Genomic DNA, 22,836 nt, shown 5'->3' with positions numbered 1-22,836 from the left:
TTCCTATTGTCTTTGTCTTAATATGCTAAATTAGTTTTCCCTTTTGAAAAAAATTTATGCCCAATAGTTCTTAGGTAACAGTAGAATTAGTAAAATGTTTTAAACTTTGAAATTCAGATCTGGAATTTAATACACTTTAAGAAGTTTATGAACTTTCTTTTCAAAGAAAGATTACACTTTGTGCTTGATGCTTATATTCATTTATTAAGTAACTTGTCCCTTACCTGCTCTGGCCTTCAGAAATTTTATGTAGCTAGGGTGGTGAATTCTAAAATGTACACATTTGATTTTTTTAAAAAAATTACAAAAATTTTAGCTTTTTATTAAGTTAAAGGTAGAATACCCGAGTAGATTTTGAATTATATCTGAAATCTTGGGTCTTAGGCTAGTTACCTAGAATTCTAGACTTAAGAAGTATTTGATTGTGATATTCCCTGACTAATCTAAATTTCACTAGAATTTGTATTTATAGGGGATGGCATTTATTTTAGGAATGCTTACTTGAGGAGGCAACAGTTAACTTGTAAGTTGATATTAGAGGTATTAGTGAAAGTCGATCATCTATGGACTAAATGCCTACCTATAGAAGTCTTTGTTGACAGTTTGACTATCTTGATTACCTAAGTTTGGTTTGTTTTTTTTTTTTCTTTTTGATAGAGGATTGAACCCAGGGTCACTTAACCACTGAGTCATGTCCCCAGCCCATTTTTGTTTTGTTTAGAGGCAGGGTCTCATTACGACTTTAGGGTCTTGCTAAGTAGCTGAGATTGGTCTTAAACTTGCAACCCTGTCTCAGTTTTGTGAGTGGCTGGGATTACAGGTGTGCACTACCTTACCTGGCAGGATTTTCACTGATCATAAAATAAAAATTTGTTTTCAGGTGTTCGGTGACTTAGTACAATTAAAGTATTTGGGGTAATGTATTTCAGATGCATACCCTGGTGTAGGGCTTTATAGAAGTAGGAACTTTTGAGCCTATTTTTTCTCATTTGTAATATGGGATAAATACCTACTTCACAGTGTTTTAATGATGAAAATTTTGTAAAGTACTTGAAAACAGCACCTAATGCACAGAAAAGATGGGAAGTTGTTAAAATCTAAATATGGAAATTAAGTAAACACAAAATTTCTCTATCTATAGATTAGACCCACAAAGCTGTCCTATAGAGTTTCTTGTCCCCTAACTTTGGGATACTGACATTCTGTTGTTTGTAGTTTAAGAACACCCATTTGAATCAATAGCAAATCAGGATTTGAAATGGGCCCTGCCTAGCTCATGTTTGAAATAAAAATTTCAGATCTGAGAGACTAAACAAGTTCTCAATAATTGCAACTAGGTGACTAAAAGATAAATGAAAGCATTGAAATGAGTAATTTTTAAAATTCTCTTCTAGACTAGCCGCTAATTGGAGGTATGTTTATGTAAGCTTTATAAATAGGTCATATTTAAGTGGTACAAAATGTAAAAGGGTAGATATGAGAGGATAGTTCATCTTATTAAGTCCCAGCTATACTGTTCCAGACTATTAACTTGGATAACTCCAGTGATGCAATACTTTATCCAATAAAGGTGTAACCATAAATAACGGTGTATGTATACATCTAGATGCATATATCTAAATACGTAGTTCTTAACGTTGTTGGTAACTTTTTAGTATGACAGTTGGCATATTAAATAGCTAACTGCAGTATGCAACCGAATAAAGATTGTATTGTTTTTTTTTTTTTTAAGAACAATGTTGCTGTGACTATCCTTGTGATTTCACACATGAAAGAATCCTATAAGGAGTAGCTAGGTAAAAGGCATGCATATTTTAAAAAATTGCTAATTATAAAAACCAAACCCCATACATAGGATCTAGTAGAAACTGTCTTTGTGCTTGTTTTCTCTCAGGCTTCTTGCTGAAGCCTGCTAAAATTGCTCTCCATAGAAGGTGTGTTAAATATACTCCACGTTTTATATGTTTTGCAGTGACTGGTTTCCTCATCAACATAATTCTCAAACTTTTTAGACCCTTATTGTGATATATAAAAATGTTTTCTCCTGTTATTTTTTATTACATTTAAGAGCCAATTGTGTTTTCTCTTGATCTGTGATCTTTTTTTTGTCTGATTGGTCTTGTTATTCATAGTTTATTTAATATGAAGGAAAAGGATCTTTTATGACATGTAAATATTTCTTTGACTTTTGGTACTTTTTTCATGAAGATTTCTTATTTCTCTGTAGTCAAATGTTTCAGTTCTTTCATGGTTTTCAGAGTTCTTTCCTATTCAGATTACAACAACAACAAAAACTTTGGTTTTTCTTTTTTAAAATTTAAATATTTGGTCCTCCTGAAATGAGTGCAAAGACTGAGATAAAGTCTCAGATTTATTTCTTCCCCAATGTCAGCCACTGGTTTTGGTCTTTTAACTTGTAATAGGGCACTGGGCTAGAAGACCCTATGGTCCTTTATACATCAAAGCACATACTGCAAACTTGGTGAATTAATAGTATGCTTTAAAAAATATTTTGCCTTTTAACAGCATCGTTTTCGATGAATAGTAAATAGCTTATCTTACAATAGTATAAATACAACAGTATCCTAAATCTGACTTCCCATTATTACATGTATCACTAGAAATGATTTTATTTCTTGGGAAATAGCAAGAAAATTAAAGGAGCTATTATGCCACTGCAGAAGCTCCTTTTAAAAAGAAAATAACCTTTTAGAAATAAGCCATTTTTAGGGAGTTGGGGGTATAGCTCAGTGGTAGAGCACTTGCTTAGCACCCAAAGCCCTGGGTGTAAAGTTTGGTGTGGACGCTTGTGTACACACACAAGCAAGCCATTTTTGGATTAGTTCTTCATGAGAGTTCCTCATGAGATGATGGCATTTTTAGAGACAGGATATTTACTTATAGGAAACAAAAACTTAGACCAGGAAAAAGCTTGTATGTGGTGAACCTAAGGAGCATACAAGAAAACTCTTGGAAAAATAAAATTTTTATTTTATAGAAATTTATTAAAAATTTTTATACTGCTATACCCTAGTGTCACAAAGTGTTCTATGCATATTTGTAAGCATATAATGCCCAGGGCAAAGTGGACAGCCACTATTTAGCTCAAACAAGTAGATCAATCAATTGATGGTTCTATCCATCTATCTACAGACATCTATATGAATATACCTATGTGTATATATATATATATATACATTTTTTTGTACATGTGTGTGTATGTATACACACACAATGTATAGATGTATGATAGAGTAATTAGATTCACTTCTGAGATTTTTGTCCGTCAATGTGGGTAGGAAAAATAACCATGGAAGACGTTCTTTAAGAGTTTTTCTCAGCATCAAATAGAAATTCCTACAACAGAGTTCTGGGGATATCAAGTACAGGATTTATGTCCTTAACCCCAACATGAAATTTGTGAACTTACAATTATTTAACCTCTTGTATAAACATACAACTTACTGTATATTTAATTTTAGCACTTAGTATTTATAAAGAGTGCTGAATGGAGTACTTGAGGAATTGCCTTTTTCACTTAACATAGTATTACTAAGACTGTTTATATCTAGTCCATTCATGTTCATCATTGTAATGTTTCTGTTTTATCATAATTCATCCATTCTCCTTTCAATGGGTATTCAGGTTGTTATTTATTATTTTGCTATTACAAATGACAGCACTATAAAATTCCTGTACAAGTCAGTTAATACACAAAAAGGACTCACCTTCACTAACTTCCCTGAGAAATTCCATCAGCTTTAACAACCCCAAACCCCCACTTTTCTTGCTTAGCTCAGCAGTATCATTCTTGAGCTCCATTATCCATTTGTTATACCACGGTGGAGAAAGTTCTCTTAGACATAGTGAACCTGGGTTTCACCCCATTTCCCTTTTTAAAAATAGTTTGTCTGTAAACCAATTCCTAAAAGCAGTTGCCCCTATATATTTTGTCCAGTTTTAGAGTTGTTTAGAATAGCCAGGGTAATGTCAATACCAATTACTATGTCATTATTTTCTACTATTTAGTTTTGAGTCCACCATGGTGTGGCACACACTTGTAATCCTAAAGACTCAAGAGGTTAAAGCAAGCGAATCATGAGTTTAAGGCCTGCCTCAGCAACTTAGACCCTGCCTCAAAGAAGTAAAAAGGACTGGGGATGTAGCTCAATAGATTCCATGCCCAGTAAAAATAAAAAAAGTTTTGATTTAATCTTAAATTAATCTAAATTAATTTGGAGTATGATTACCCATTTTTTTTTTTTTTTAATACTGAGGATTGAACCCAGGGGTGCTTTGCCACTGAGCTACATTCTCGGACCTTTAAAAAAGATTATTATTTTGAGGCAGCGGAGTCCCACTAAGTTGCTGAGGCTGGCTTTGACTTACTTCAGAGTTGTTGGGATTACTTGTGAGCACTGCTGAGCCCATCTTATTTACCCATATTAAAATCCCAAGTGAAATTTCATTTAAAGATAATTTAAAGGGCACAGTATCTTAAGACAACTTTCAAGATGGCACTTGGTTCTATCTAAGAGTTGAATTGGACCACTGAAAACTACTTTCTGCTTATCATGTGAATGACATGAGGCTGAGAGTAATTTCTTTTGGAAACCATCTTACCTCTAGTTTCTTTAACTTTTGAGGTTAATTTTCACTTATAAAGTAGGGGTAATGATATATAACATATGATTTTGAAACACAGGCATACACACATAGCTTTTCTAGAGGTCTGCAGTGTAGCCATCTTCTTATTCTGATTAAAGACAGATTTTAAGACTTGAAACCAGATAATAATAGTTAACATATTACCTTGACTGTATTCCAGGAACTTTATATGAACTTTATATTAACTCATTTAATACTAATAACAACCCTCTAAAATAGGCACTATTATTTCCCTCATTTTACAAACAAGCAAACTGTTAGTAAGGAGGTTAAATAACTCAGCCAAGTATTTTGTAGTGGAACAGGGATTCGAATACAAACGGTCAGACTTTGGAGTCCACCCTATTAAACTATATTATACTACCATTCAGATGAGCAGACTATACTGTAAAAATTAAGGAGCCCTCTGTCACACTTCTGTTCAGATGTACTGAACCAGGTGTAATGTACTCAGAAGTTGAAATCTACTAACCTCAACTATGAGCATTTCAAAATCTTAAAAATGAGAGTTGTAGAGCAATTATTGAATCTAATTTAGAAACAGTCCTTTCTTTACTCTCCACTTGCAGGGATAATGGTCCTCAAAATCCATTCCAATTTTGTCCATTTTCACACAGATTGATTCTAATGAATAATATTTTCTTAGTGCTTTATATTTTTAAAAAGTGCTTTCACATGGACTGATTTTCATATTCCTAAACTACTATTAAATATCTGGCTCAGGTCCGGTAGCTGTCATGTTTTTGAATTACATTGAATTACAGGTGGATTCTTTTCCAATTACATTTTCCCTGGAAACAAAATATATTCCAAGATTGCTGTAAGAGACTATCTTATAAAGTAAGTGAGTCTCCATTTATTCCAGTCTAGTAATGTCACTTTTCAAATTTCCTAGCCTATCCCTACAGCAGCGAAGAATTGAAAGACATGAAACAGGTAAATGAGTTGGAAGGTCCCAAGTCAACAAAGCTACTTACTTGAATCAGTTAGCAGCCATGTTTTCTCTTGGGATGGCATGTTTTGCACCACAAGGTCTTATGCATTATTTCTAATTTCATTCTTGTATGCTTCCCTTCTCTTTGGTTTTCTCTACTCACTTGATCTGTAAGAATTTTGATTTAAAGACACTTTCACTTTCAATAGGCAATTATATAGAATACATTACCAAGAAAGATATAGCTTACTGGGATTATACTTTATAATTGGATAGGTGACTTAAAAAATTGCCATTCACAGGTAACTAGAATTGTAAAAAGAAACCTTTATATTTGCAACATTTGGATGATTATAAAACTTGTAATATGTAAATTTAAAAAAAAATTTGCTTCCTTCCTATAGACAGGTAAGCGCTGAGTATTCTAAGCACATGCAGCAGAATTCTAACTCAACACTCAAGCACAAAGTCAACTAGTAACTATGGTTTGTAATATTTTAGCTATAAACAGTATATCTTGTAAATTAAACTAATTCTTTAAAATGTGTAGATTTAGAAATGATTACAAATACTGAAAAACACCATGGGTTAAAATACAATATTTTATTTTTTTCTCACCTAAAAAACAAGCAACCCAGAATTAGGATATACATAAACTTCTCAAATTTACCCTAATAAAATTTTGAATATTTGTACAATTTCTACAGAAACATACAGTGTATCAAAATCTGCATAAATCAAATTTATAAAATGTGTAGAAATGCATAGTGATATTATCAACTTACAAAGCAAGGATATGAGAATTATTTCCAAAGCAGCCTACAGTAGAAAATAGTCATTATGGCAGCAGCTTCTGATGTTTTTCACGTTTGGTAAGGTTTCTGATTTCAATATATAGAATCATGTTCATAGAGTATCTTCTTTTAATGAATTGCACAAAAAAAAACATTTAATTTACCCATAAAATTACATGCACAGTTCATGTGCCACCTTTCTTAGGCCTATGCATAGATAACAAGGTTATAATCTATTCAACATGGAAAATGGGGCCTATTTGCCAACACAAAAGTAATTAAAGTACCAATTCAATTCTCTCTTGGTTTCTTTTTTATAGTTGTTTTTGCAATTATATAAGCATATAAATGTATTTCTTTTTAAATATCCCTAGAAATGGATTAAGATTAAAATGGCTGACCATAGATCAGTAGCAAAATACAAACTGAAAACTCAAAATTTTGAATAAAACTGTTTAGGATGTTTAACTTTTACTCTCCAAATTTAAGAACTAAGTTTGGATGAAACAAATACGTAGGCTTTTCTTTTAAACAAATGTAGGATTCTTTTCTTTTTTAGGCTTTAAAAATATTTCCCCATGGCAGTAGTTTTTTAATTCCTTTCACTGTAATGATACCATGATTACAGATCAAAAATGCTTAATTTACTTGCCATTTTCCACCTTATCACATTTTTTAAGCACCCAACCTAGGCATTTTAATCTTTTGGGTAATAAAAGACTTTATTTAGACATCAAAATTGAATAGACTATTTGCAGTATTTGGTTCTCCTTTAGTAGGTACTGTCCTAATAAATGTTTAAACCTAAGCAAATCTTTTCACTGGAAAAATGCTAATAAAAATACACTTACTAAAAAAGAAATTAAGAAATAAAAGAGAATTAATACCCGATTCAACAGAAAGTAGTCCACAATTGTTAATGAGTGGTATTCTTAGTAATTTAATTTAAAATATATATAGGGAATTTCATTTGGATGAAGATAAATGAAATATCAATTCACTCTTGGTTTCATAGGTTACACAACTTAGGATGTAATGCACAGGAGTTTTATAAGGCTTATCTAAAAAGGGCTTATAAATTCTTACCTCAGCCAGAATGAACCTTTGACGTGTTTATTATAGCAGTGTTTTATTATTTTGGGTATCCCCCGCCCTGCCCAAGTTTCAAAACTTAAGATTTATTTATAGCTTTCTGTATCAACAGGTACCGGGGAAAAGTAAATCCTAAATGTAGGAGTACAATTTTTCTCTAGTTGGAAGATCCCTTTGCTACCCTAAGAGTTGACATGGACAGATGGCACTGAGAATGCCAGCAGGTCTGAGTGGGAGTTAATGCCACACAATTTTCAAACCCCATGTACTAAAGCCTTAAGATGTTACATATCATCATTTCTTACTCAAGCCACATAACATTCAACTTCATAGCAAATGGCAGCACACAAATTCATTTCTGAGAAGTCTAAGTATTCCTGATACAGGTGACAATTCATTCCATCATTACCATCCTATAAATTTCATCAAAAGGTCTTGAAAAATATACTGAGAAATGAAAGAGGCACTAAATGTGTTGAAATTCACCTTTCAAAAAAGCAGCATGACTGTGAAGGAAGGCCACCTTGGCTAATAACCTGTGGCAGTGCTTCAAAAAGATGTAAAATTAAATAAAGACACAAGAGGTTGATAATCACCAAGTTATATATGAAAGTCTGGTTACTACAACCTTTTTTCAAGTGTTTAAAAAAAAAATCAAACTGCCTTTCAGACCCCTGAGTGTAATCCCAAAGAAGACGACATGCTTTTAACTCTGTTCCCACAAAACAGAGTTAAAGGCACAAATTACCAACATCATCTTAAAACAAAACAAAAAAGATGTAAACATCTACAAAGTTTAAGGTAAAAGCAGTTTTGTAAACAGTAACTGCAGATGATAATGTTATTGTAAAATCACAGTTTATCGATGTCCTTCAAACTGATCAGGAGGTTCCAGGTTTGGAGCTGTACAGAGTTAATAATAATTGTTGCAGCAGGTTTCAGGCGGTTTTCAGTCCTGTATAAATTTACTTGTCAGTAGGTAGATTATTGGTTTCTTTTATTCTTTCTAAACACTGTGGATATTATTCATTTCCCACTTTTGAGTCATTTTACTAGAGTCACAATTAGAGATGAACACTTGATGTAGGACCTCGGAGCGATCCAAGCACTTTCCTGAAGGAATGTGAGTAAATCTGTGCAGGTTCTGGAAAACACAATAAGGAAAAATGAGTTTTAAATTTGGACTCTTTTGATAGCCCTGCTATTAGCAGTCAATATCTGGCTTTCATAAGGAAATCTTTCAAGCCTACCACACCTCAGACTTTGGATTTTTCTTGTCAGTTTTCTAGGTCCTTTTATTGTCTGTTAAGTCTTAACATATTGCTGGTACATCAAATTCAATGTGTACAATCCTAAATTCATCATCTTTACCCTTAAGTCTACTACTTTGAGTTCCTATTCTGGGCAAAAATGACAATACCACTTTCCAGTCCTCAGGAAATACTGCACTTTTCTTCATTTGTTTGTGTTACACCAGTTATCAAGAACTGATATTTGTAATGTTTCTGGTTTATATTTTTTCCTTCTCATCCCTACTGACTATACCTTATATTACTTTTCATCATATGTTGTAAGTTGTTTTACTATAACTCAGTGTTTCTCAAAGTGTGGTCTGCAGACTATCTAAGATTAGATCTGTAAGGTGAAAACTATTTTCAGAATACTAAGAACTCATTTACCTTTTCAATGTATTGACATTTACACTATTGGAATAAAAGCAATGGAGTAAAACCACTGGAGCCTTAGCATAAATCAAGCAATGACACCCAAATATGCTAGTACTCATATTTTTCACTACCACATACAGTTAAAAAACCAATCTTGGTTTTGTTTAAGAATTGCTTTGATTAAGTGATTAACACTTATTAATCTTATTAAATCTTGAACCTCAAGTCTATTGTTCAAAACTACTCCAAGAGATGGAATGGGAAGTATGTATCAAATATTTCTACACAATAAAGTACAATGGTATTTTCTGGACAAGCACTTGTATAACTGATGTGAGGGATGAACTACCTGTTTTGTTTTGTTTTTTTTTTTAATGAAATGTCACTGTTACTTGAAAGAATGATTCATCAACAAACTATGATTATCCAAACTTGGGTAATGGGTAGAGATTTTCTCAAAACTGAAGTGAACCTGTCACTTCAAGGAAGAAGAAGAAGAAAAAAAAAAAAACCTGACAGTGTCTGTTGTAATTGATAAAATTTGAGTCTGCAAGCAAAACTTGAGTTTTGGAAAACCTGTATCCATCACCATGAGAAACTGACAGCTTCACAAAAAGACCTTTTTGATGAAACCAGTAGTGGTTATATTTGTGATTTTTAGACATTGTACAATGAAATGTATTAACATTTGAAAGATTTATGTAACAGTAAAAATTGTTTCTCAGTGAGCAATGCATGATGTTTAAAGCTCATATGGATAAAAGATTCAATTTCAAGGCCTTTCAGGGGCACTTTGTGAATGGCATCATGCCCATGGAATAAGGTATTTGGGCACCCTAAACAATGCCCACTTTGCTAATGTGACACAGATTGCAGATGCTGGCTCCCTGTGGGCAAAGCTGAAACTGCAGAAGGCTTCAGAAAGATGGCAGCCTGACACTGAGGAAGAGTATGAACACTCCAGTGGGAATGTTGTGAATAAGAAAACATAGAAAGATCTGAAAAGATAAGGACTGCTTTAGAGTTCAGAATGCAGCTCAGCCTTTGGGCTTGCCCAGGCTTCCCTGAGATCTGCCTTTTCTATTTTTCTCAACTGAATGCTCTTAAAGACTCTGCTACAAAGTCTTATGGTCTGGCATGCTTCTTGTAGAAACAGGTCATGCTGGAAGATTGCAAGGTTGTGATGTGTTGTATCTTTTTACATATATATATAAAAAGATCCTGTGGGAAAATAAAATTAATCCCTTGTTTAAAAGAACGTAAGGAAGACCAATGGATTTTAATGTTTAAAACACAACAAAATTTCAGTGATATGATTTCAGATTCTACATTGTCAATAACTTTCTATCAATTATTGAATTGCAGTGCAGTAACAAAGAACAATCACAATATTCTGAAAAGATTATTAAATTATCCCTGTCTCTCAAACTGCATATTTGTGTGTGTGGCAGGATTTTCTTCTTGTATGTCAACTTAACAAATTTCATTTGAATACAGAAGCAATATGAATCTAGCTGCCTTCTATAAACCAGACATTAAAGGGATTTACAAAACTCTAGACTATAATATTCTTCTATTTACATGTGTGTATATTTTTCATTTAAAATATGGTATTTATATTACCATGTAATAAGGTGATTAGTCTTACTTTTACATGACTTAAAACAAAAAATTTTACAAATTTCTCAGATTTAATTTCTAATGCTGGAAATATTATTAGTGATAATCTACCTAAACAAAAGCTGTTTGAGAGGGAGTTTCAATAATTTTGAAGATTGTAAAGAAAGTCCAGAGATCAGAAAGTTTGAGAATTGCTGCTGGAGCTGATCTTGCTCCATCAGTTCATATCTTGCAGTATTTTTCAGGATTATTTTCCTGAAAGTATCCATTGTTTCCTATTATTATCTTTCTCAAATAATCTCAATCACTCTCCAAAACTGACAAAATAAAGTTCAATGTTCTTTCTGATAGTGCATAATTTACGGAAACCAAACAAAATGAGATTCTCAGAATTTCCTATATATTTTGATGGCATACCTCTGCACATCTACCTTTCTTATTTATCTTCCATGGGAAGAGTTTTTCTTTTGGGAAGTGGGGTTTGGGGACTGAATCCAGGGTCACTTTATCACTGAGCCACAACCCCAGACCTTTCTACTTTTTTATTTTGAGAGAGGGTCTTACTAAGTTGCTTAGTCTTACTAAGTAGCTGAGGCTCCCCTTTAATTTGGAATCCTACTGCCACAGTTTTCTGAGTCTCTAGAATTACAGGTAAGTACCACCACACTTGGATTTCCATGGGAAGCTTTTTGTATATTTCCGATCCGGTGCAATAATACTTCCTTTGTGAAAATTGTCAGAAATAATTACTTCTATTAATCTCTCCTTTGCACTCTGATGACATTTTGCTTATTTTTATTACTGAATTTTTCTTCTCTGACATTATAGCATAGTGTGTGGCTATTTTTCAAACTCACAGACCATCTATTGTGTCACTGAACATTATAGCAAAGACTTAGTAGAGTCTGATGTACAAAAGTGCATTTAATTCAGTCTCCTTTAAAATATCTAAAACAATATATATTCCATTTTTTATCCATCACTTTTTTTTTAATGGTGTTGAGGAATGAGCCCAGGGCTCTGCTCTACCACTGAGCCACACTCCCCACCCCTCTCCATTACTTTTTGATGGTTATTTCTGTTCTACTAGGCTTCTTCTACTATTATACTAATATTGTTCTCACTGATCTCTACCATTTACTGCTATTCATTTTTCTTTATGAAAATAAATGCTCTGTTCTTCATGGTTTGTTAATCTTTTTCTTAACTTGTTATAAGGGAAAAGAGTAATTTACACATATTTACCATGTTTGTTTTATTATCTATGAAAGATGATAACAGGGAATTATTAAGATGGGTCATAATATTATTACTACATAGCAAATAAGTGCTTGCACGACAGATGGGGTATGATAACAAATATTAGATGAGTAAAGTTGAGTGTTGCCATGTTCTTTCAGTTTGAAAAAGCATTCCAAATGTTTTATCTCATAATAAATTGGTTTATTGTAGTCAAATCTAGATTGTGAAAACAATCCATAACTCACTTTGATTATTCATAATTTATGTTTGATCCTCACCTTGTCCTAGAGCATTAAACAGACACAGCTGAAACAGAAAAACTGTCCCAGAAATGTCATGTGAATAAATCCGACCTTTAATACAAGCAAACAGATACATTTATCCTGTTGTTTTTAATTAGCAAACAATGATAAGGAAGCAGAGAAGGCTTAAGCATCCTAGTTTTATATGTTTGTCTCTATCTCCACCTGCTGGACGACATGAAATACTAACCACACATTTTTTATGGTATTAATACATTTTACTTTAGTGAATGACTCATTTAGATTTTAAAAATCCAACTTTGAGCCTAGAACAATAGTGAGGATTACTTCTAGAATACTGATTTTCCTTAGTTATAGCAGTTAGGTTTTCATGAACATCACTGTGACCTCATTATAAGACAATATTATATCAGAGAATAAAAGTGATGCCTCATTATAAAACAATAATTCACCCAGTACTCAGGAGAACCTGTTCAAATGACTAAATGAGAGGAAAATGCAAGTCAATTTGTATGTAGGTTTTAAGATTTATTCATCTAAATTCCATGCTAGTTGCTATTGAAAATCAAACAGCATAAAAACAATATTTTAAGAGTTGAAACAATACCTTGAAGTACTGCCATTCCTTAAATTCATTTAGATTACAGTGCATAATCATAACTTTTGTTCCATCAGGCCCTTTTGCCAAACACTGGTCATATTGCATAAGCTGATTTGCTTCATTGATTCGGAAAAGCTATTAAGAAGAAAAAAAAAAGGAAACAAATAACAGAGGCAACTTCCCTACTCATATGCACTTTACAAAAAAAAAGAAGAAAAAAAAAAGGAAGAAAGGGAGGAAAGGGAGAAGAGGGAGGGAAGCAAGGAAGAAAGGAAGAAATTAAATTCCTATAATTAAGCTGAATAACTAACTTATTGTTTTATAGTTTTGTGTGTTTGGAACTGTTATTCCGCAGGCTGAAGTTGGTGAAGATCTCTGTAAACACTTAAACAATTGTGTTCTTTAGCCTCTAAAATACAGAATGGGTCATTAACACATACTTATTATGTATTATCATGTGAGAAAATTAAAAATTGTAAAGACCTGATAATATTTAATAATCTAAATTAGACATAAGAAAAATACCCAAATAAGGTAGTAAGAAAATATATTAGTAAAATACATTACTGTCAGTAATACTCTACTTTATTGAAATGACAAGTACCTACTCAGAAAATATTTTAATCTCTTACATACAGACATCACTCCTAGATTCTGCTTGTTATGTCCAAGACTGCTATTATTCCCTTACTTAAGTGAATGTTTTAACACTGTCAATTCTTTAAAGAATGTTTTATTTTATCAAAACAAAAATACTGGGCTTGGGGATGCAGCTCAGTGGTGGAGCGTTCTCCTAGTATACATGAAACCCTAGGTTTGATCTTTGGACAGGAGAAAACAAAAATCAAACTGAAAACAAAACTAAATCCTGTGATCAATAAACCCTGCATCTCTTAATGCTGACCAATATATATGCAGAAGAAGGTGATGTACCTGATTTCCTCCCATCCTGTGGCAGGGTCCAAGTTCAACAATACCTCCATTTGTTTTTCCCATGCTATCAATGCAGTAAGCAGTTTCAAAGCCTCTGATCTAAAAATATAAACAAAGGACCAAAAAGCAAGAAATGCTTTAGTTCTTTAATAAGCCCTAATATCAGAGTAAAAGATTTTCATGTTAAATATTGCAATTTGCAAGGGAAATCTGGGGGTGTCTATTGCCAGGTTATTATGGCATTGTCAGTCTTTAAGTCGTTTTGAGCAAACCAGTCATCTTTGAAATTCTGATCTTGAAGTCAACACTGGGATGAGCTCAAGTAAGGGTACAGGCCTTAAAATACCACAGGGGGAAAAAATAAAATGATACCATAAGTACAATTTCAGAATCATAACAATTCACACGAATGAGAAACAAAGAGAATAAAGCTACCTTACCACAGTGGCAACAGACACTGGCCCTAGGAATTAAGAGCAGAAGTGGATTTGTAAGAACTCACAGATAGCTTGGGGCACTATTTTTCCTAGTTGTCTCCAGGAGTCTCTAGGCAAACATCATGGCACAGAGGCCAGGCAGTGAGGTTTTTCTCTAATTATGGATAATATAGATGAAAAGCAAACACAGATTTCCATCTGTGGAATGGAACTTTGTATCAAAATAACTACTTTGGAAATACTATATATTTATCTCAATTATGCATCACTATAGTATTTGAATAAAAAGTTACATTGATTCATTCAGCAAATATTTACTATGTACTATGAAGAAAGAGCTTTTGAAGATACAAAGATGTGTAAGTCAGGGTCCTCCATACCCTCACAGTCTGTAAGGGGATACAGGGCTAAGTGTCAGCCTGTAGGGAGGATCTGGAGGAAGCAGTCTCTCACCCTGCCTGAGGAGCTCTGAAGACTGCCCAAGTGGTATTTTTTATTATAATTATTAGTGCAACTGTACAAAATAATGGGTTTCTTTGTGATATTTTCATACATGCATATAATATACTTCAATCATATCTACCCTGTTACCCTCTTAAATTCTCCTGGGACCCTCTCCCAGTCCATCCCTAATAGTCCCCCTTCTACTTTCATGTCACAAAGACATCTTTTGAATAGACAGGGTTTTACCCTGTAATGTTCATGAAATGCTGAGAAATGAAGTGTAAAGGGCAGAATGGGGAGAGTTGAAATGAAAATGAATTTAGAAATCAGATAGTAAAAGGAGGACAGAAAATGCTATCCATCCATTCATCCATTCACTCATCTATTCATGCATTTACTCATTCATCAAATACTAAGTAAATACCTATTGTGTGTCAAGCATGTTGTAAGGTTTGCTACTCCAGTGAATAAAACAGACTCACATTTCTAGGGAAGGAAAGAGACTACATGCAAAAACAAAACAAAAACACCATAATAGTCAAATTATTATGTTAATTACGGATAAGTGCCATGGGGAAAAAAAGAGAAAAGAACAGCAAGTTAAGTGGGGAAAGGACTATCGAACTGAGGGGTGTACTACATGGTAAGTCTCATTGAGAGGGTGACAAGAGTACAAACTTGAAGGAGGTGCACAAGTTAAGACAAGTCTGCAGATGTATAAAAGAAAGCAGTGTGGGCAGAGGGAACAGCAAAGGCAGGAGTACGTCTGAGGAAGGCTGAGGACCAGCAAGGCCAATGGGACTGGAGTGGAGTGGAGGGCGTAGAGCAGGTGAGGCGAGAGAAATAGGGCAAGAGGTGCAGGCCTTGGCCATCAATGAGGAGGTTGGTTGCCTCTGCCTGAGAGAATGGGGTGTGACTGCAGGTTTTCCAACAGAGGGGAGATTTGACTTGCATTTCAAAAGGCTCACCCTGAGTTCTTGCAGTTTAGAACAGGCTCTAGGAAGTCCAAAAATTTAGTATTGGTCAGAGATGATGGTGACTTAGACCAAATTAAGAAAGGATCACATTCTGGAACTGGATGTGAAGTGTACAAGGATTCAAAGAAGAGTTTAAAGTTTTTGGCTTGAACAATCAATCAGCAGAGATGGGGTGGGGAAGGAGAGATGGAGTTCAATTTTAAGTATATTGAGTTTGGAATGTCTGCTAGATATTCAAGTGGAGACATCAAGTACACAGTTGAATATACTTGTCTGGGTCCTAGGAGAGAGATTTGAGTTGAAGATACATATCTGAGAATCATCAACAGAATGATAGTGCTAAAGCCATGAGACTAGATAAGATCAGTATAATTCATTCCTCTCACAGAGAAGAAATTCTGAGAGATTAAAAGATAGCCAAAATGTGGTCTGAACTCCCAAAAGCTTATGCTTCACTTGGGAGTCAAACACAATTTGCTGTAACTGGAGAGATGAAATAAGAGTACAGGAGAGAGAGGTGTGGTAGGAGGAGGTATTGAAATGAACTACCAACAAAATAGTTCAATTTCCTCATAGACACCCTTATTTCTTTCTACTCTACATTTCCAAGCAGGGTAATTAAAAATAAACTATGAATCAAATCATATTAGCTTTTTGTTTAAAATCCTCCCTGGCTTCTCACCACCCTTGGGATATAGGCCTTCCTTCTCACATGCCTGCCACTTCTGTCTCATTTAATCTCCTCTTTTCTGCTTACCAAACATGCAAAGCATTTCCTGACCTGGAACCTTGGAACTCAACATTTTCTTTACCTGTAACACTCTCCCCTGGCTCTCTGATGTGCTTGCTCTTTAACATTCAGATCTCAGATTAATTGTACTTCCTCAGAGAGGCCTTCCTCACCCTGTCCCCCAACTCCTCCTGACAGCCTCCCAAGTTTATTTCCTTTTGTAGCTCTCACCACCTCTCTCAATTATCTTTATTTTTTGTTTTCCTATTTTGTTTTGGTGTCTCTATCCACAAGTTCACTGAAGGGAAGGGCCTTGCTTGTCTGGTTTTCTGTCTCGAAGAATGATTGACACACAGTAGGCCCTCAACCAATATTTGCAGAATGCATAAATAAGCATGGGCACATAGACTTGAAAGTTCACGATACTTTTAAGGTAACTGTGAGGCAGCAATATAAGGTACTTGGGTGAGTACAATCAGAAATGAGGTTAAAAAGACAAGTCTGAAGAAACAGAAATGACAACAAGCATTAATGTCTGGTTGATTTTAATAGTTTTTAATTATCATTATTAATTTATTTGACAAGCACTGTCTAAGTGCCCATTATATATTGGGTCCCTGCATTAGTTTATTATAGCACACTGGGGCTGGAAGTCCTGAAGTACTTAAGAATGGCTGGGGGATAGGCAATTTTGTGTGTTGGGAGAACCCATGGAAAGATCACAGAGCTAAGCCTTTCTGATGAAGTGGGTAAGAATAAGAAATTATTCTCAGTATTCATCATCTCTAAGTTGGGAAAAATAAGATAACAGTCAAGAAAGGGAATTGAAGTGAGGGACAGGGAAGTGGCAGGAGATGGAGAAGAAGAGGCACAGTGTTCTAGGCAGGGCAGCCACACGTGCAGAGGCTGGGAAGAGACATCTCAGGGTAGCTATGGGTGTTGACTGGTAAGCTGTTAGATGTTTCCAGTCAGTTTTTAGCCAAACTTTTTCCTCCAAATTCTTTTCTTTAACTCACACATTTTCATCTCTCTTTGCCTTTTTCCCAAATGCAGACCCCAAACACACATACTTTGTGATCTGAATATTGGTTGATACTTACTTCTCCCCAGTCAACATTTTTGGGTGGCAAAGGGTAGTGTGAGGTGATGTCATAAGCTATTTCTTCCATGAACCATTTGAAGCTTTTGCAGTTGTGATCTTCTCGAAATTTTTTCAGCTCAGATATATCCCCATATGGTAATGCCTTTGATTCAGGACGACTAGCATAGAAGTAGTCTTTATACTCATCCCACCAAACCTCTACCACTCTAACATAATTCTGTGAAAAAGAAAATTAATATCATTTTGAAAACTGAAAATAATTGTAATGGAATAAATAGACCATCTTAGATACATGAAGTATGATCAACATATAACAACCTCATTTCTACAGAACCTGGCATTTAATTAAACCAAAGAATTCAAGTGAGCTAATGAGTCCAATATGTCATTTGCCAAGATAAAAAATGTCATGTATGTTTAACTAAAAACTGAGGTACATAGAATATACTATCCCTGAATTGAAGATCATTTATTTTTTTTTTTCCTTCTTTTTTTTTTTTATTGGTTGTTCAAAACATTACAGAGCTCAAGACATATCATCTTTCATACAATCGACTCAATTGGGTTTTGAACTCCCCAAATACATAATACAGACTCACTTCTGTTACATACTCACATTTTTACATAATGGCATATTAGTGACTGTTGTATTCTGCTACCTTTCCTATCCCCTACTATCAAGATCATTTATTTTAAGTCAATGTATTCTCTCCTGGCGAGAGAGGAAGAAAATGAAACCCAGAGGATTCCTGAGAATTTGGCTGAGCACTGGTACTCCTTCTCCCAGAACAATCTCTTTCTGTTAAACCACACAACTGGTATGCATAGGGGAAAATCTCATTTTAGAAACCATCATGAAAAAATAGCTCTGTTTGATAAAACATATTTAAAATTTTTTAAAGATATTGATGAACCTTTATTTTATTCATTTATTAAATGTGGTGCTGAAAATCAAACCCAGTGCCTCACACATGCTAGGCAAGTGCTCTACCACTGAGCCACAACTCCCGCCCCTGATAAAAATGTGTTTTATTTTTATTTTTTTAACAACCAGAATTGAATCATTTTACCATAGTCCCAAATTAAGGAAAAACAATTATAAAGCAATAAAATGGTAAGGAAAAGCAACTATGAAAAAAAATAAGTGATGTTGTAATGTTACTTCCTCAAATTGAGTAATAAGCTGACGTTGTCTTAACTTCTAAGGTTTCATATAGAAAGAATGAATGTTTGCATGAATATATATGAAATGACATTTATTCGTTCTATCCCTTGATTTTCTGTACTATATGTCAGCAAATTTTCTCTATAAAGGGTCAGATAGTAAGTATCTTTGTCTCTGTGGGCCAAATAATCTCTGTGGCAACTACTCAATTCTGCTAGTATAGGGTGAAGGTAGTCAGATGATATGTAAATACATTAATGGGACTGAACTCCAACATAACTTTATAAATGGGTTAGATTTGGTCTCTGGACCACAGTTGCTAACTTCTGTTTTACATCAGGAGTAGTACCTAGTGTTCATTTGAGAATTATTCATAACAGTCAAGACATGAAATCAATCTAAGTGTCCATCAACTGATAAAGATAAAGAAAGTGTGACATATACAATGGAATATTCAGCCTTTAAAACTAAGGAAATCATGTCAACTGCAACAACATGGAGATCATTATATAAAGTGAAATAAACCAGGCACAGAGAGACAAATACTGCATAATTTCACTCTATGTGGAGTAAAAAAAAAAAAAAATGTAAAATAGAGTGGCTATCAAGGTTGAAATAGAAATAGAGTAGCTATCAAGTCTGAAGTAGGTAGGAAAATTGGGGAGATGTTGGACAAAAGACACAAAATTTCAGTTTGACAGGAGGAATAAGTTCAAGAAATCTATTGTATATTATGGTTACTATAGTTGATAACAATATACTGTACACATGAAAATCAATTTTAGTGTTCTCACCACAAAAAAGTGATAAATATGCTATGTAATGAACGTTAAATAGCTTAATTTATTCAATGCACAATGTATATGAATCAAAACATTAAGTTCTACAGCATAAATATATACACTTTTTACTTTTCAATTAAAAAAGAATGGGGTACAGTGAATAATCTTACAGAATAATAAGATTTCATTAGAGTAAGCCTAACCTAAGTTAAAGGTGAGAACCAGGATGACTGTTTAGGAGGTGTACCCCATATTTAATGAGATGATATTTGTTAATTGAGTATAATAGCATGTGGTCTGTAAATGTTAGTTCTCTATTGTATCCTATCCTATCCTTCTCTCGTTACTCACCTTTAGAGTTGGAGAAGACCCAACATAGAGGGGTGGAGGATTTCCTTGCCAGCCCTCAAGACGGTAGATGTGTCCAACACGAGAACAAGGGACAAACAATAATTTGCCGCCACACTGCCATATCTATCAAGAGACAACACATGTTGTTTATAATGCAAAGATGCATTATAATTAAAAACTTGTCTTCTAAGTATAAATCTTAAATCTAAATTAGATACAATGTCCACACAGAATTCATAAGCTGAACAAATCCTAAAATAATTGATCATTTAAAAAACTTATAATAACAAGGAAGGCAATGGGAATATAACAAAAAAAACTGCTAAGGGGGTCTCTTCCTGTGTGCTTACAGTCCTTAGAGACTTTTTCTCAATATAACCTTGCAAAACAATGCACATTCTTCATTCCTAATATCATCTGTGTTTTCAATGCTAACATATTTCCTACTTGGGTGATTATTATAATAACCTAACTGACATCTTCACCTTCACTCTCTCTCTACTTACCTCTATCCTTATTTATTGCAAGAGATTACTGTGGCTGAAGGGCAGCTTTGGGTCATGTTATTCCCTTGCTTAGTATCTTTGATGGTTCTCCACTGCTTATAAGTTAGGTAAGAATCTCTTAACTAAGCATTAAAGACTCTTTAATATGGCCCTAACCTCTTGCCCACTTTATCTTCTTACATGTCTTTATTCATGCTGCCTGCTTCTGCCAAACTGCCCTTCACTGTTTCCTGAATGTGCTCTTCGTGTCCATACATTTGTACCTTCTCCCAATCTATCTGCTCAGATCTCCCTCTCCCCTCCTCGCTTGTTCTCTGCTCAGTTCTCTGATATCATTTGCATCTTTCTAATTATGCCTCAAATTCTACCTCCAGCACAATTCGATTTATGAATAACACCAAGTGAATGCCATTCCTCCTTTTAATGTATTAGAAATTAAAATCAGCTGTAAATTCCTTGAGAACAAGGACCAGTTTACTCCTCTTCTATTTCTCACAGTGCTAAAGCACAGGACAGTTAAGACAAGAGGTAATGAATACCTGTTTAACTCAAACTGTGATATAGTTTTCTCTCTCTTTTGGAAATTAGGGATAGGAGTGGGTGTTGAGGTAGGGGTTGGAGCGCGGAAGGTATTAGTGCTCGGGGACTGCCTCAACAACAGGGGAGGTGCTGCAGGAAGACAGTTCCAATGTCAGTCTGAGGATGCACAGTCATTGTGGGGATCTGCTTCTGTCTTGGCTCATCATGTCCTACAGTGATAAAGGGTGACTGTGTCAGTGAATGGTCAACTATGGCTCTAACACATGCAGATTCTCCAAAGAGCTACTATCATACATGGCTCCAGTGTACAGAAAACCTGGGAGTGAGGAAAGGGGTTATTTCCACTTCTGAAGCTTATTGGCCACAATTTTGAAATAAGCTCTATAAACATATAAATTTAGAATTTGCATTTTGCTCTATTTTTCCCCAGACGTATGTTAAGTCATTCCTTATAATTTGGAGAAATGCATTACAGGATTTTTGTTTCAAAGAAACTAGTTTTATCTGAAAAATCACAAAAGTCAGTAACTGTAGAAAACTGCATCATTTAAATGAAACATTACCTTGTATGAGATCTCAAAGTTTTCACCACCCCAAATCTGGAGACCTGGATCATACAGACCCAGTTCAAAGAAGAACTCTCGTTCAATAGCAAATAATCCACCAGCCATGGCTGGGGACCTAAGAAAGAAAAACACTGAGATAACCATTAAAGACAAACCCCCAACATCCTTTTGCCAATAGAAAACAAGATTTTTGGAATACAGTCTAAATATGCACAGAAGAGACAAAACTGATGGCCAAACATTAAGAAATTATAAATCCTTCAAAAATAATTTATTCCTAATTCCTTAGAGAATTTACCAAAATTTCTGAAACCCAATTAGTTTGTCACAAATTGGAGCATTGCGTCATTTTACCATTAGAGGGCGACTTGGTTCTTTGTTGATTTAAAAATTAAGCCTTCATTTTAGTTAAAATAAAAATTTCTTTCACTCCTGAAACACAGAGCCACACAGCCGTGGTTTGCTAACTGCTCCTGCAATGATTTATGAGTCATTCTGGGATGAACGAAACCATACACCATGGAAGTAGTCCGTCATTTTTTAATTTTATAGCTCAAGGGCTTGCCAAATAAGAGTGTAAATCACACTAGAACAGCCACAGTTCATTCAGAGTTTGCAAATGTAGTGTAGGAATGACACAGGAGAATTCCACATTACTATTTACTGTACAAAATGAAAAAGGGTGATCTGTGGGCCTTCTTGAATGGATCTTAAATTAGGTACATTTTGAGGCAAGAGAAAAAGGACTGGGTATATTTTTAGGGTCAAGTCACTCCTACTATTGGAAGAAATGAAAGTGGAATAATTTTCATACTGCTGTATGTCCTTCCACTCCCACGGAAAAAATAATTATTAATGCATCACAATTCTTAAGTTTTAGGGAACTTCATATCTTTAGGTACCTTCTTCGTCATCACACCTAATACTAAACCAATCACTGAATAATACTGATTCGACCTGGAAAATTTTGAATCTGTCTACTTCTTTCCAACTTCATTGCTACCACCCTAGACCACACCAACACTGCTTGGACTGTGCCAAATCTCCAGAACTTGTGTCCTTTATTCTATTCTGTCCCCATCTAAATCTATTCGTACAGCAGCCAAAGCAGACTCCTTTGCATGGGCCTCCATGATTCCTCCCCACTGCCTAGGCTCACCCAGCTCCCTCTACCCAGCTCTTTGCCACTCTGCTCTTAGCTTAGCTAGGTCATGCCTTTGCCTCAGAGGCTTCACCATGCTATTTATACTCCTAAATGTATTTCCTCCTTAAAATCTCAGCCTCGATGACACTTTGTCAGAAATGACTTTCTGGGGCCTCTAGCTGGATCAAGTTTTCCTTTCCCCAAGTTCCACATACCTGTGATTTTTTTCATACTACTTATCATAGTTGCTGTTTCAGTTTTTTTTTTTTTTGTGTGTG

At 34.6% G+C, this 22,836-nt stretch overlaps 1 protein-coding gene across 4 annotated transcripts in view; it reads right to left on the bottom strand.

Moving 5' to 3' along the window:
* Nucleotides 1–6,186: 6,186 nt before the first annotated feature.
* The window catches only part of Galnt7 (polypeptide N-acetylgalactosaminyltransferase 7), a 128,883-nt gene continuing 112,233 nt past the window's right edge, over nt 6,187–22,836 (bottom strand). For all 4 annotated transcript variants that reach the window (XM_078030988.1, XM_078030987.1, XM_078030989.1 and 1 more), the window contains exons 7-12: nt 21,412–21,529; nt 19,803–19,925; nt 17,503–17,721; nt 13,815–13,913; nt 12,888–13,016; nt 6,187–8,632 (exon numbers count right to left, since the gene is read on the bottom strand). In XM_078030988.1, coding sequence (XP_077887114.1) covers nt 8,495–8,632; nt 12,888–13,016; nt 13,815–13,913; nt 17,503–17,721; nt 19,803–19,925; nt 21,412–21,529 — 826 coding nt within the window. In that variant the 3' untranslated portion in view covers nt 6,187–8,494. The remainder of the gene's footprint in view (nt 8,633–12,887; nt 13,017–13,814; nt 13,914–17,502; nt 17,722–19,802; nt 19,926–21,411; nt 21,530–22,836) is intronic.

This window comes from Ictidomys tridecemlineatus, chromosome 14, assembly GCF_052094955.1.
Source record: "Ictidomys tridecemlineatus isolate mIctTri1 chromosome 14, mIctTri1.hap1, whole genome shotgun sequence".
Taxonomy (NCBI): domain Eukaryota; kingdom Metazoa; phylum Chordata; class Mammalia; order Rodentia; family Sciuridae; genus Ictidomys; species Ictidomys tridecemlineatus.
This window is presented reverse-complemented; position numbering and strand designations above follow the sequence as displayed.